General features: G+C 48.1%; 1 protein-coding gene across 1 annotated transcript in view; it reads left to right on the top strand.

Annotated features, from left to right (window-relative positions):
- WDPCP (WD repeat containing planar cell polarity effector) overlaps positions 1-15,159 on the top strand; it is a 150,443-nt gene that overhangs the window by 29,967 nt on the left and 105,317 nt on the right. Inside the window, exons 7-8 of the mRNA XM_054383733.1 lie at positions 2,334-2,467; positions 7,558-7,749. Coding sequence (XP_054239708.1) covers positions 2,334-2,467; positions 7,558-7,749 — 326 coding nt within the window. The remainder of the gene's footprint in view (positions 1-2,333; positions 2,468-7,557; positions 7,750-15,159) is intronic.

Here is a 15,159-nt window from a genome sequence, read left to right as displayed (position 1 = left end):
AGCCTGGCCTCACAGCAGAGCTGCTCCACTCTTGGATCATTTTTGTGGCCTCCTCTGGCCTCACTCCAACAGCTCTGTGTCCTTCTTCTGCTGGGGACTGCTCCTGTGCAGTAAAAGCAAACCCCTCCAGACCTGTCACTGCAATATGGGATTTATTTTCACCACCACCAAAAGAAAATAGTTTTGTTACCCATGCAAATAGTGCTCAAAACACAGATTTTTACACTGAATTATCCCTGTGGGAGAACCACAACATGATGTTGTCCTGGAATAAATTAACTCACATAATTGCACGCACATCCTTCCAAATCTAGGTCAGAATTAGGGTTGTGATTCTGAAACTAGCCACATGAAATTCAATGTTTTGTAAAAGAAGTCCCTATAAAAATAAAATGGGTCTGTACAGAAATGGATAAGGATTGCAGGGTGCCAAAATGGCTCAGGAGGTGTTGTAATTCTAACCCAGAGCAGCCATGTGAGTGCAGAGATCCATCCAGAAAGATCTTCACAGGCTTGAGAGTGTGCCAGTGCCAACTGCAAGAGGTGCAACAAGTCCAAGTGCAAGGTCCTGCAGCTGGGTCAGGCCAGCCCCAGGCACAAATCCAGGCAGGGTGCAGAGTGGGTTGAGAGCAGCCCTCAAGAAAGAGGCTTGGGGGTGCTGGGTGCTGAGCAGTTCCCCAGGAGCCAGCAGTGCCCTCCTGCAGCCCAGCAGGCAGCTGTGTGCTGGGCTGCAGCCAGAGGAGTGTGGGCAGCAGGGCAGCAGAGGGGATTCTGCCCCTTGGCTCTGCTCTGCTCAGACCTCACCTCCAATCCTGCCTCCAGTTCTGCTGTCCCCAGCAGAAGAAGGACACAGAGCTGTGGAGTGAGGCCAGAGGAGGCCACAGAGATGACCCAAGGGCTGGAGCAGCTCTGCTGTGAGGCCAGGCTGAGGGAGCTGGGGGTGTTCAGCCTGGAGAGGAGAAGGCTCCAGGGGGAGTTGCATTCCAGTACCTGAAGGGATCCTGCAGGGATCCTGCAGGAAGGCTGCAGAGGGACTTTTTCTGAGGGTGCCTTGAGCACCTGAGTCTAGCTGAGCATCCTGTTCTAGTTTCTAAGGTACCAAGTCAGATAGTTCAGCCCCATTTGGGTTTTTTTTCTTTCTCAAAAGCCAGTGTCCATGTTACATTTCAAAGGCCATTGTTTGGCTCACTCTTTCCCCTTTAGCATTTCCATACCAGATACTTCAGAGCTGTGCCAGTACCTGACTGCTGGAAAAGGCAACTAGGTGTAAATCAGACTAAAGCAAGGTGAAGCTGAGTAGCCATTTGTCAGTGCTTCTATGTAAACCTACACTGCCAGGCTACTTAAGGATCTGTAAAACACATTTAAGAAGCTGGGATTCAGCAGAGGGTTCTGAGGCTGCTTTCTGCACACAGCTTGCTAGCTTTGCTCTCAGGCTGATTCTCAGCAACAGTTCTTCAGTGACCTGGTACTAGTTACTCCATCACTTCTCTTTAAAGGTGGGCACTGCTTGAATTACTGGGTAACACTTGGCTAACCCCCTAGATTCTATTGTCTAAGCCATTGTCATTGTCTCATTAGTTAATCACTTTGATACAGAACTATTGTGGTCTAGCAAGCCCTTATGATAACAGCAGCACTGCTCTCTTCCAGACCCCATCTGGAAGTCTGTGCCATCCTGGTTACCTGTATTGCTCAGGTGCCCCCGTGTGAAGCTTTCCACAAGTTCATAACCTCTCTAAACTTGATCTAGTTGAGGGTGCCACTGCTGACTGCAGAGGGGGCTGGACTGGATGACCTTTGGAGGTCCCTTCCAGCCCAGCCCATTCTGTGATTCTGGGTAAAGCATAAGCCTGTCTGCAGCAGCCCCCTTGGTGTCTGCAGCAGCACCCAAAACCTTACAAGGCCAAAATGCCAGTTGCACCTCAAGCACTGATTTGCATTGCTCATCCCTGACACAAGCTGGGCTGTATTGTGTGCATTTCCCAAAGAGTGGTGGATGTTGGTCTGATTGAATAAAAGATAAAACTGAAGGCTGAACCGAGACGAAAATGAATGTGGAAGGGCATAAAACTTGTATCTGAATGCAGTGGGGACTTGATAGGAGCTCATTTATTCAGATCTGCGTAATGGGAGTAGTCCCGATTTCCAAGAAAGTCCTGGCAGGATGACACACTGATGGCTTTCAGGAAATTACAGAGGCTTCAGTGTAATACTGAAGATGCCACCTTGTGAAGAAAGGCCTTTTGCAATGTCTCAGCAGAGGCTTGAGTAACTTGTTTGGTTATTAGGAGCAGGTATGACAGTGGCGAAAATTTTTGTTTGTTTTTCAGCTGTTCTTACAGACAATTTCATCATCTTGTCGTTTGAGGACCATAACCAGCTCTGCTTCATTCAGTTTGCAAAGAGGGTGGATTCTGCTGATGTCAGCAGGAGACTGGAGAAGCTCTCCTGTTTGGACTTGAAGGTAGAGCTGTCAATGGGAACTGTAAGCACTGCAGCAACTTAACCATACCAGCCATTGGTGCTCACTGGTGCCATGGAGCAGCACAGGTTGCAAACCTTCCTCTAACTGACCAGAACAGCTCTGATCCTAAAAATGGCAGTCAAACAAAATTGCATGACATTCTGAGCCTATGAGGGAAAATACTGTGCCAAGAGGGATCCAATTTTCTACTGCATTGAGGTGAAGGGCTCAGCCACACAGCTGAGCTGCCCCTGCTTAGCAGCTTACCTTGTGTCAGCTGAGCAGCAGTGACTGACCCTTTGCACATTCTCAGCATCTAACAAGCATGAAGCCAAAACTGTAATGGTAAACCTCAGTGTAAAAGATTTCAGCTAATGTGTTTTACCTCTTGTTTGCTGTGGGCTGAAAACACACCATGGCTCAGCTGAGATACAGGAGCTCAGGAAGGGGCAAGAACTCAGGCAGCTGCTGTAATTCTTGGCAGAAACCTTCATTTTCCCTCTAGTTACAGTCACTGTGTTGTTGGGAGAGTTGGTTTGGCAACAAAGCCACTGAGCTGGGACTCAGAATAAAGAAGCTGAGTTTCACACCACTGACAAAGCTTAGGCAAGTGACTTGGTGACTCCGAATCTTAATTCACTGCTTACACAGTGAAAACTAAAACCCTTCTCTTTTGGGTGTGCACAGCAGTCACTGAAAGGTGGTCTAGAGACAGCTGAGCTGGCTTTAAGCTACCCAGCTTGGGTTTCAGTGCAACCAGCTCATCCTAATCACAGAATGGGTTGGGTTGGAAGAGACCTTGAAGACCATCCAGTTCCAACCCCCTGCCCTGGGCAGGAACATCTCCTACTAGACCAGGTTGCTCAAGGCCCCATCCAACCTGGCCTTGAACACCTCCAGGCGTGGAGCCTCCACAGCTTCTCTGGGCAACCTGTGCCAGTGCCTCACCAGCCTCAAGGGGAGGAACTTCTTCCCAAGTCTTACCTAAATTTGGTGTCTTCCAGGTCAAAGCTATTACCTCTTGTCCTGTTCCTCCATGAATTCCACCAAGTCTGGGATGGATGTGTCTGTGTAGACATAGCCTCTCTCACCCATAAGCTGCTTGGCATGAAGGCAGCAGCAGACCTGAGGTGAAAGTGCTCGGCGCTACAGCGCTATGAAAAAATAATCAGTCAGAGGCAATTAACTTTGAACTGGCAGAGTGGGAAAGGGGCTGCAGCCAATCTGCTGCAAGAATGAGGAAGAACTAACCTTCTGCCCAAGATGGAGTGAGCAAGAGGGAGGGTTTGCATGTGTTTCAGGCTGGAGAAGTGCTAAGGAAAACAATCTCCTGCTCGCAAATGTTCTCCCCTCCACAGCCCCTCCGTGATTTTCTTCCGCACACGCAGAAGTTGGTGACTGCAAGATGAGCTGTGGAAGGCTGTGGCTAATTTCAGTTTTGCCACAGCACCTTTTAACTTGCTGGGCAGAAATGCTTTCTGCTAGGATGAATATCTCATCCATTTTCCAGGCTGTTTCAGTTCAGGGCCTCCTTTCAGCAGCGCCTTGTGTTTGCGAGATTGATCCAAGCTCTGTAAGGTGGATTTGAGACAGTTCACTGTTCAGCAGGAACCGAGCCACCACGTCCCTTCCCTGGAAATGATGGCTGCTCCTGCCTGGCCCCTGCTGCTTGCTAAGGCTGTGCTTTACCAGCAGCTGTGGTGTGCTTTTAATAGCACCAAACTTTAATGAAGGAGCTGTGGTGAGCTGAGGACTTGCCTTCCTCGTTTAATTTTGAGAGGCAGAGCACCTTATTTAATTGGTTTAGAGAACAGATTTCCATTCTGAGTCCTGCTGGGTATGTTTTGGACCCAATGCTTATGGCATCTTTTACTTGGGCAAGAAGGAAAGCCTAATCCAAGGAAAACTCTCTCTGCCCTAGGAAACCAGAAATATCTGCTGCTCTCCTTAATAGGGTTGTTATGTTCAGTCCTTTGCTGACACAGCTGAGCTTCTAGAAACGCCTCCACGTTTAGTGTTAACTTTGCTTTCTCTTGAAATCAGTGGGAATCACTACGGATTATTTCTTTGCCAGCCATAAAGAAAAAAAAAAGGCATTTGCATTTTTTAATTGAATGTTCTTTTGTGTGAGGCTTCCCAGTTAGGCAGCTAAATATAATTTTTATTATCTTCAAAACTGCACCAGTGTAAGCCAGCAGAAATTATTATTCACTGCTGAAATGATACTGCATCAGCTCTCTGCACTGAGTTAGGGTTCTTCATGGCTGGTTTTGGTCAAGCTTACAAAAGCCAGAAGATCTGGACCTGGTGGAGCAGGCCCAGAGTAGGGCCACAAAAATGATCAGGGGTCAGAGCACCTCTGCTATGGGGACAGGCTGAGGGAGCTGGGAGTGTTCAGCCTGGAGAAGAGAAGGCTCTGGGGAGACCTAATAGCAGCCTGCCAGTGCTTGAAGGGGGCTGCAGGAAGGCTGCAGAGGGACTGTCCCCAAAGGACTGTAGTGACAGGACTGGGGCAATGTCTTCAAACTAGAGCAGAGCAGATTGAGATTGGATGTGAAGATCAAGTTCTGCACCAGAAGGCTGCTGGAACACTGCAACAGGTTGCCCAGGGAGGTGGTTGAGGCCCCACGCCTCGAAATATTCAAGGTGAGGCTGGACAGGGCTGTGGGCAACCTGATCTAGTGGAGGATGTCCCTGCTGAGTGCAGAGGGGTTGGACTGGATGAACTTTGGAGGTCCCTTCCAGCCCAGCCCATTCTGTGACTCTGTGATTCTCTGATCAGACACAGGCAATATTAATGCCACTGCCAGCAGTAACAAAAGAAACCAAAGACTTCTCCGCTGCAGATGTACAAACTTGTAACGATGCACACTTCAGGACACTTCCTCGATGCTGATTTGTTTTCCAAGAGAAATGGAGTTGGAAGGTAGCTTGCACTGTTGTGGAACTGCCGTAGGATTAAAACTCAGAGCTAAGATCCAGGACATTTGGCTGCAGCCTTCATTTCTGCTTCTGCCTTTCGGCGTAGGCTGGGGAAATGCACACAGCCGCCTTGGGCTTCCATTCCCAGCTCTGAAATGAGGCAGGTGCTCGTTTGCAGTCCAGAGCAATGCAACTAAATTGCTGTCCTGTGAACATCCTCATTTCTTTGCTACCTGGACAGAAGCAACTTCACAGTACTCAGTGTCCTCCATCTGCATGGTGGGCAAAGTTGTCAGGGAATTGTCAGGGAGTGCCAGGCAGTCCTGGACAGTCTGGGTGCTGTAAACATGTCAGCCATGCTTTTCTCCTGCAGCTGGACACTCACCCCAAAGCTGGAGGTTTAACAGAATACAAACCTGAATGGAAGAATTCCTTTTTCTGGCTTCTTTCTTAAATGGTACCACCTTGGATCTTATTTCCACTTTGGAAAAACAAAGGAACATTGCAGTCTGGAAGCCCTGCACAGGATAAACCCAACGCTTACCTTTTGCCTTCTCTCAATAGCACTAGCCCAGGTTTGAGTCTGCCAGGACAGAAAGGTTTACAAAAGATGTGTGGCTGTTATTCCATGTGAAAGGATGAACAGGTAACACTGCCATGCAGGGCTGATGAGTATCTGTGCAAACATTCATGGCCTTCCATCCTAATGAAGTAATAATAGCACCCAGTTAACTATTTGTATGGGGTTTAGATCCCAGTAGCAGCTACCTGGCAACTTCATGTATGTTTTCTCTTTACATTTTAGAGTGTTTTAACAAGTAAAAGGTGGGATATTCTGAAAATATTGACCTTTGGTGAGCTTTTCCCAACTGGGGTTTTTTCAATCCATTTCAATTTACTGAAGGAGGAGACGGTAGAAGGAGTTAAATGTTTACCATGAGAGAACAACATTGGTAATTACTTTGATTTCAGCTCCTTTTGATGTGTATTCAGGGGATGAAGAGGTCAATAATATTATGACCATGCAAATAGAAAAGGCTTCTTTTTGACTACATAAAAACCAGCAGAGGATTATTAAAGCATTAACCTTGATTTTAATGGCCTTGGTTGAGTGGTGAGATCACAATTTGGATGAGGCTGATTATTTACTAAATACAATACATAAATGCGGCGGGTTCTTAACACCCATTGCACTCTGGCATTATCGCATTACTGCCAGCCTTTGTTGCCTTGCAGACAGGAATATGAAAGCAATCTGTCATGTAGTGAGACTGGCTCCAGAAGCATTTCTCTGATAAGAAGACCCCCTGCCCTTTGCTAGTGTCTGGTCCAGTAGGCTTAGCCATGCGCTTAATCCCCAGAAAGTGGTTCGATTATTGCTGACCAGCAATGGCAAGATAGTTTGGGTTGGGGTTTTTTTTTTTCCCCTTAGCTATCAACCTTCCATTAATTCCTTAAGCAGAAATGCGGTGCAATCTATATTTCCTTGGCATATGTCACCCAGATGGTGCACTGCTCATGTTTTCAAATCACCCTGCTCCAAAATAAGGGAGTTTGAATAATAAATTCCACAAATCCTCGACGAGAAAGAGGCGCAATTCTCAGGAGCTGCATAAACTTTACGCATGATGCTGTGGCTCAGCCACATTATGCAGAGGCAGTGAATATTCTCCTGCAGAGCAGGGGTTGTAGCTGGCTGCCTTACTTCAGAGAGGGGGAAAAGAAAGAGAGATGTTTGCTCAAACGCTGTAGAATGTATTTAATATTTGATTATGTCTTAACCACCAGCCTCAGCTCCCCGGACGGCTCTGCAGAACTTGTCATTTAATATGGCTAAGCTTAAATCCTGTCTGTAGGTCGATGCTGTCAAGCAACCATGACTGTACATTTTGGTATTGATTGGAGTCATTGCAGTAAATTCCTTCTTAACTCACATTCCTTTCCTTGCCAATCCCCTCCCCGCAGATCAAAGTATGAGCAGGGCTTTCTCTGGCCGAGTCAATGCTTCTCACGTCGCAGCCAGCCCCCGTGAAGGGCTGCGTGTGCAGACCTCTCTGCCTCTCTGCACTTCTCCTTCACACACCCAAAGCAAATGCTCCCCACTTGCTCCTACTCTGCTGTTTCATGACCTCAAGTATTTCCTGCCTTTTTTTTTTCTCTTCCATCAGATTTCTTACACTGATACACTTGGGCCAGAAGGTAGAAGGATGAAACGTCACCTGACAATAAACCGTACGCAAGATATGGTCCTGTGCTGGTGGTCAGCAGCTAGTGATGGAGCATGGCCTTGGTCTCCTATTGCCTGTGAAAGGGACAGAGCCAACCTCTTGCTTTTAGGCTGTGCACATGGCAAATTGGAGGTAAAGTGCTGGACTCTGTTGTTGTGGGATCTGTTCAGATTTGCTAAAGAATCATAGAGTCATAGAATCAGTCAGAGTTGGAAGGCACCACAAGGATCATCCAGTTCCAACCCCCCTGCCATGGACAGGGACACCTCACACTACAGCAGGCTGGCCAGAGCCTCATCCAGCCTGGCCTTAAACACCTCCAGGGATGGGGCCTCAACCACCTCCCTGGACAACCCATTCCAGGCTCTCACCACTCTCATGGGGAAGAACTTCTTCCTCACATCCAGTCTGAATCTCCCCACTTCCAGCTTTAATCCATTCCTCACAGTCCTGTCACTCCCTGATATCCTAAAAACTCTCTCCCCAGCTTTCTTGTAGCCCCCTTCAGATACTGGAAGGCCACAAGAAGGTCACCTTGGAGCCTTCTTTTCTCCAGACTGAGACCTCTCATAGGAGAGGTGCTCCAGCCCTCTGCTCATCCTCATGGCTGCTTAAGAGGGATGGAAAGAACAGATGTGCTGACAAACCATCAGAAAGGGAGAGCAGCAACTCTCATCTCATAGACAAAGGGTTGATGTTTGGTAAAGAAAGCACCTTGCTGGGTATGTTTGCTGTTTTCCCCTCAAAACTGGCAGTTTGAGAGATGGAGCAAGAAAGTTAGGTCAGTGAAGTGGAACAGCTTTGGAGCTGCCAACACTGAAAATGGAAGTGTGGGAGCACCACTGGCAAACTCTGAGTTGGAAACTGGAGCTGCCTTGTGCTTGTCTAATGCCATCATCTTCAATGGTTGACTGATGTCAGCTGTGTTCACTGATGGGCATTTGACATCTGTTTGAAGTGGTTTAAGTTTTTTAAGGGCTGGAGCACCTCTCATATGAGGACAGGCTGAAAAAGCTGGGGTTGTTCAGTCTGGAGAAGAGAAGGCCTTCCAATATCTGAAGGGGGCTACAAGAAAGCTGAGGAGGGACTTTCTAGGGTGTCAGGGAGTGATAGGAATGGGGGGAGTGGAGCCAAGCTAGAGGAGGGGAGATTTAGATCAGGAAGAAGTTCTTCCTCTCGAGGGTGGTGAGAGACTGGAACAGGTTGCCCAGGGAGGTGGTGGAAGCCTCATCCCTGGAGGTTTTTAGGGCCAGGCTGGATGTGGCTCTGGGCAACCTGCTCTAGTGTGAGGTGTACCTGCCCTTGGCAGGGGGGTTGGAATTGGATGATCCTTGGGGTGCCTTCCAACCCTGACAATTCTGTGTCTGTGGTTTGTTACAACATTCTAGATGGGCCCAGAGGCTGCTTCAACTGCTGCTGTTTAGGATTGATGGCATTGGGGACCAATTTCTTCCTTAAAGAAAAAGTCCAAATTCCTCATCTGCAGGTGGAAGTGGAATGCATGAGTTATGACAAGACTACAAGCTGACGTTTTCCTGGCACTTTGCTTAGCTTCCTGTTTTTAGGCAGATGCTTCCATTTTGCCTCTTCCATTTTTAGTTCCTCTGTTCAAGAAGGCTTGTATCCAGTTTCTTCTGTTAAGTGAAAAACTCTAAAAATTAAGCTATTTGGGCTTCCTCTGAAAAGAGCTGGAGTCTGAGATGAAAATGTAAAAGATGCTCTGGACTAACCTCTTTTAGAGATGCTCCTGTGTTTGCAGGTTTGTTTCAGTTTAGCTTAAACCACTACTAATATGGGGTAAAAAGGCAGTGAGGGTGGGAGAAGAGCACAAAGGGAGGATCAGCTGTGGAGTAGCTGTTTTGGAGTAGCTATTCCAGGATGTTTCCCTTGGGGAAGATAACACTCTGGAATAAGCTGCTCTTACAAACAACATCCTGCTCTCTTTGATTAGGGGAGGTGAACACATTTGGGTGTCTTGCAACTGTTCCTTTACTAAGTAATACTCACTCCAGTGAGTTGTACTTCATACGTTCATTTCAGGGAGTAAGGTTCCTTCAGGTTTCTTATCTGGGGATATTCTCTAAAGCAAAAGAGAGAAGGTGGTTGAGAGAGTTTTCCTTTCTGATTTGAGCCATTAGTCCCTGCAGAATTTCAGAATAAATCCCCTGGAGTTCTGCCTGTAGTTGTTTTTATTCGACCTATCTCCACCTAGCAGTCATCTTTGAGTGATGTCTCTCCTCTGCCTGATACACACCTGCAGTTCTCAGTTCCCCCTGCAGCTATGCCCAATCACACAGAAAAATGACTCTGGTAGCTAAAACCTGTGTCTGCTCTTTGGAAGCTTTCTCCACCTGCTCCCTGTGCCACTCTGATATTCTGAAATTCCATCCTGCTAATCCTGGTCCAGATTTTATTTCCTTCCATCGCTTCCCTATGTCCTGGTTCTGACAGCAAGGTTCCCATGCCTTTTGTTTCTTCCCATGGCCTCCAGAAAGCTCCTCAATGCCAACCTAGCAGTTTGCCAGCTCATGCTTTCTGAGATGCTTTGTAGAGACTCATTTCAGGCTCAGTTTCATTTTATCATATTATGGGGAGAATTCCAAATTGCAGCATTGCTCTGCATCTTTGTTTTATCTTGCAGGTCTTTTCCAGACAGAGCAATTCTGTGACTCCATGGCTCTGTGATCCTTTTTCTGGTTTAGACTTTAAATTGCTCAGGGCTGAGGCTGTCTGGTATAGTCCCAAGCACATCACTGGTGCTGAACACCATCATGATAATAAGCATTCACTGAGCCTTGAGGCCTAAACTCCTTATCCTTTCCATTGCAGCCATATTGTTATATGAATAGAAGGATTTTTGGATTGTTTGTAGAAGCAGAAGTGCCAAATTGAACTGCTGAGTTGCTCCCCCTCTTGGGGTTCTTTACCTCTGCTTGGCTGTTTTAATTCTCAGCTCTTCACCTGGAATCTCTTGCCCTGTGTTTGTCAGTGGAACACCAACCAGAATTCCAAGGCTCTGGGAAGCATGGCCAGCTAAAGATAACAAACTGCCTCTCTGGGTGTCAGGCCTTCTGCTCCCCCTGCTTGCCTCTGGGGTGCTCAGGGAGCTGCTGTGTGAGGCTCAGGACTCTGCCTGCGGGCATTGCTTGTGCACCAGCACGTCACACACAGTGCTCTTCAGGTTGGTTTCTTGCCTGGTTTCTCCTCATGGGCAGTGACTAAATTCCATGCATGGATGGGAAGCCTCAGAACCCAGCAGCTCTAGAAGCAGCATCAACACCCAGCCTGCAATTGACCAAGGTATATTTTTTCCCCCACAGAGTCTTGGAGGGGAGCTTTAACACTTTGAACTTCTGAGGGTCATTTGATAGCTTAAGCATGAGCAGCATTATTAGTGTTCCTATACAGCTTCTAAAGAGAGACTCCAAGCCAGGCACCACAAAAACACAGAGCTTCTGTAAGCAGGGTGCTGTGCCTCTCCTACTGCCTGACCATTTACAGAGTCATGGAGCCATAGAATTATTAGGGTTGGAAAAGACCTTTGAGATCATCCAATCCAAACATAACCTACCTACCATGACCACTAAACCATACCCTGAAGCACCACATCTACAGCTTCTTGAACACCTCCAGGGAAGGTGACTCCCTGGGCAGCCTGTGCCAATCCCTGGCCACTCTTGCAGCAAAGGAATCACAGAACTAACCAGATTGGAAAAGGCCTTTGAGATCATCAAGTCCAACCTGAATTTTCCCTGGTGTCCAACCTAGCCCTCCCCTGCTGCAGCCCAAGGCCAGCCTGCCAGCCTGTCACCAGCCGTTCTGCAGTGGGGCCACTGGTGTTGCACATGCAGTGTGGGGGCATTCTGTGCTGAGGCAGCCCTTCAGCTTCCTAGGGGCAGTGTATTTCACCTCTTAAATACACTTTCCATTTGGTTGGAGTCGTGCTGTGTGGCTTTGTCTTTTAGCCTTTGCTCCTACTAAGGTTAAAGGCAGGCATCGTTCCTCTAAAACCCCAAATAACTTCTTCCTCCTTGCAAATCTTGACTTGTTTGACTCCATTTTTTAGTTGGAGTTCAGTGTTTAACTTGCTGAATGCTGTAAGATTTGATGAGGAGTCGTCCCCTGAAGGCATAAAAGTGCTTTTCTGTCTGACACAGGACTTTGGTGTGCATTTGTGTACATGCAAGCAGGTTGCTGCAGGAGTTTTGTCTGTGGGAGCTTTGTCTGCTTTCTTGCAGGCCGTAAACTCATCACTTCTCCAGTTAACCCATCTAATTCTGTGGGGCTTGTTTGTGTCTCCTTTGTTATGCTACTAGCAATCAGGGATGTTATTTGAGTTGTCTCCCTGTAGAGATGATGCTGCTGTTTTGATTTCAGAAGAGAAATTTTCCAGAAATCATTTCAGACAATTTGCTGTGAATAAATAGGATCTGAGGGGAAATCGTCCTCGGATTCAGTGCTTTGGGAGAAAGTCATGTGAAGATCAACTTGGACTTTCTTCTGCAAACAGAAATTAGCAGCAGCTGCTGCTGCTGCTGCTGCCAGGGCTCAGGTCCTGTGGCACTTTGCACTTCCCTTTGCCCTGTTGGTTTTTCACTCTGGTTATTGTTAGTGCAAATCACCACAATTAGGCTTCAATCTCGTGCAGAAAAATAAATTTGCCTGAGAGAGCACATCATTTTTCTTTCTCCCAAGAGATAATATTTCATAGTTATTGCTTCCACATTGTGCCTCAAAGCTTGTGAAACAAGCACAGCAGATCTTCTTCCAGCAGGCTGTCCTGCAGTGACTGCGGCAGTGGGGCAAGCTCCCACCCTCTGTCAGCTGAGATGCCTCTCACAGCAAAGAATGTGAAACCCTGGATGTCACAGGGAGTGCTAAAAGTTCAGTGAATGCCATGGGATGAAGGTGATGGTGACGACGATGATACATTTGGAAAGAAGAGCAGAGGAGAGTTTGGCTGCAGATCTGAAGTGCAGATGGCACATGGGGCTGTGAGGACAGCAGCCGAACCAGCACCCTGGAGCTGCCGGCTGACCGCTGTGGTTTAGAGAGGGTTCAGGAAAGGCTTGGGGGGGTCGTAGAATCATCACACAATCAGTCCGGTTTGGAAGGCACCACAAAGATCATCCAGTTCCAACCCCCCTGCCATGGGCAGGGACACCTCACACTACATCAGGCTGGCCAGAGCCTCATCCAGCCTGGCCTTAAACACCTCCAGGGATGGGGCCTCAACCACTTCCCTGGACAACCCATTCCAGGCTCTCACCACTCTCATGGGGAAGAACTTCTTCCTCACATCCAGCCTGAATCTCCCCACTTCCAGCTTTATTCCTTTCCCCCCAGTCCTGTCATTACCTGATAGCCTAAAAAGTCCCTCCCCAGCTTTCTTGGAGCCCCCTTCAGATCCTGGAAGGCCACAAGAAAGTCACCTCAGAGCCTTCTCTTCTCCAGACTGCACAACCCCAACTCTTTCAGTCTGTCCTCACAGGAGAGGTGCTCCAGCCCTCTGCTCATCCTGGTGGCCCTTCTCTGGACACCTTCCAGCATGTCCATATCCCTCTGGTTGGTTTGGTTTGGTTTCCAGCTTCAGAAGACTGTTTGTGAAGCTCTCTCACTCTGGTGTGCACTGCACTTCCCACTCCACGCTGCTGCTGAAGGTGTTGCTGTGATTTGGAGCCTCCCTGTGTGAAATTAAACAAGCAGCTTTTTAACAGCCAGAACAGAAATCAAACCTTCCTCTCATCTGAAAGCCACACAATTCAGACACAGCAAGCTGCTTTCTCTGTTGCTTTTGGGTTTTTTTCCTTTTTTTTTCTTTTTTTTTTTTTAATCTGCCTGGTAAGCCAATTTTCTGCATAAGAACTACTGGTTACAACTCTGACTTGTTTTGATACATGGACTTTATCCTTTCCTAGCACTCTATGCAAAATACTTCAGTTTTAAGTGTTCAAAGGATCTTCACTGAGGAGGGTGATGCTGCCCACCCCAGCTTAGTGCTGCTCTTTCCTTCAAACTTGAAATGAAAGTAAGTCTTTTAACCAGCATTATGTAGGCCCCTTGCTTACGAAGCAGAACAGATTCACAGAGTCACAGAATCACAGAATGGGCTGGGCTGGAAGGGACCTCCAAAGCTCATCCATTCCAACCCCCTGCACTCAGCAGGGACATCCTCCACTAGATCAGGTTGCCCACAGCCCTGTCCAGCCTCACCTTGAGTTCATCTCCAGGGATGGGATCCCAGCCACTCTCTGGACAACCTGTTGCAGTGTTCCAGCAGCCTCCTGCTGCAGAACTTCTTCCTCACATCCAATCTCAATCTGCTCTGCTCTCATTTCAAACCATTTTCCCTCATCCTGTCCCTGCAGGCCTTTGTAAACAGCCCCCTGCAGACTTCTTGTAGCCCCTTCAGGTACTGGCAGACTGCTCTAAGGTCTGCTTGGACCTTTCTCTTCTGCAGGCTGAACACCCCCAGCTCCCTCAGCCTGTCCTCGTAGCTGAGCTGCTCCAACCCCCTGATCATTTTCCTGGCCCTCCTCTGGACCCACTCAGGATTCCTCTGCTTGGGATTGTTAGGATTTCTGAGTGCAGGGTTTGAGCCCTTGGCATGGCTAGTGTCCCTCGTGCTGTGTATTAGCTGGTGCAGAGCACAGCCTGGTACAGCCAGGGGGCCAGACTCCTGGGGTGCATGACTGCCACCTCCATAAGAGAAACAGCCACAAAGGATGTGGACAAGATTTAAACATAATTATCATGGCTTTGGAGCACACATGTCACAGAATTAAAAGGACTTTCACTGAATCCTAGTATGGCTCAGGGTGGAAGGGACCTCAGAGCTCATCTACTCCAACCTCTGCCATGGGCAGGGACACCTCTCAGCTAGACTCAGCTGCTCAAGGCCAAATCCAGCCTGGCCTTGAACACCCCCAGGCAGGAGGCAGCCACAGCCTCCCTGGGCAGCCTGTGCCAGAGTCTCACCACCCTCACAATGAAGAACTTCTCCCTCAGCTCCACTCTAACCCTGCTCTGCCTCAGCTTCAAACCATTCCCCCTTGGCCTGTCTGTAGACACCCTCATGGAAAGTCCCTCTGCAGCCTTCCTGCAGGATCCCTTCAGCTATTGCAAGGCAGCTCTGAGGTTCCCCTGGAGCCTTCTCCTCTCCAGGCTGAACCACATGCTCCAGCCCTTGGAGCATCTCTGTGGCCTCCTCTGGCCTCACTCCAGCAGCTCTGTGTCCTTCTTCTGCTGGGGACAGCAGAACTGGAGGCAGGATTGGAGGTGAGGTCTCAGCAGAGCAAAGTAAAGGGAAGTATCCCCTCTCTTTAATGATTAGTTTAATTATCATTTATTTAACAGACAGTAATTTGCTTTGCTTCATTCAGAGTAACTCCAGAAGTCCTCCCTTGAAATCCCAGGCTAAGTGCTTAGATCAGGGTTTATGGAAAGCCCTCCAAGGTGAGTGCATCATCCCAGCCACCCCCTCTGTGAGCTTATGGCTCTGTCTTTTAAGATCCTCTGCCCTGTCCCCTCTTCTGCAAATCC

Source organism: Indicator indicator, chromosome 9 (assembly GCF_027791375.1).
Source record: "Indicator indicator isolate 239-I01 chromosome 9, UM_Iind_1.1, whole genome shotgun sequence".
Lineage (NCBI taxonomy): Eukaryota > Metazoa > Chordata > Aves > Piciformes > Indicatoridae > Indicator > Indicator indicator.
The sequence above is the reverse complement of the archived record's forward strand: the minus strand, read 5'-3'. Positions and strand labels throughout refer to the sequence as shown.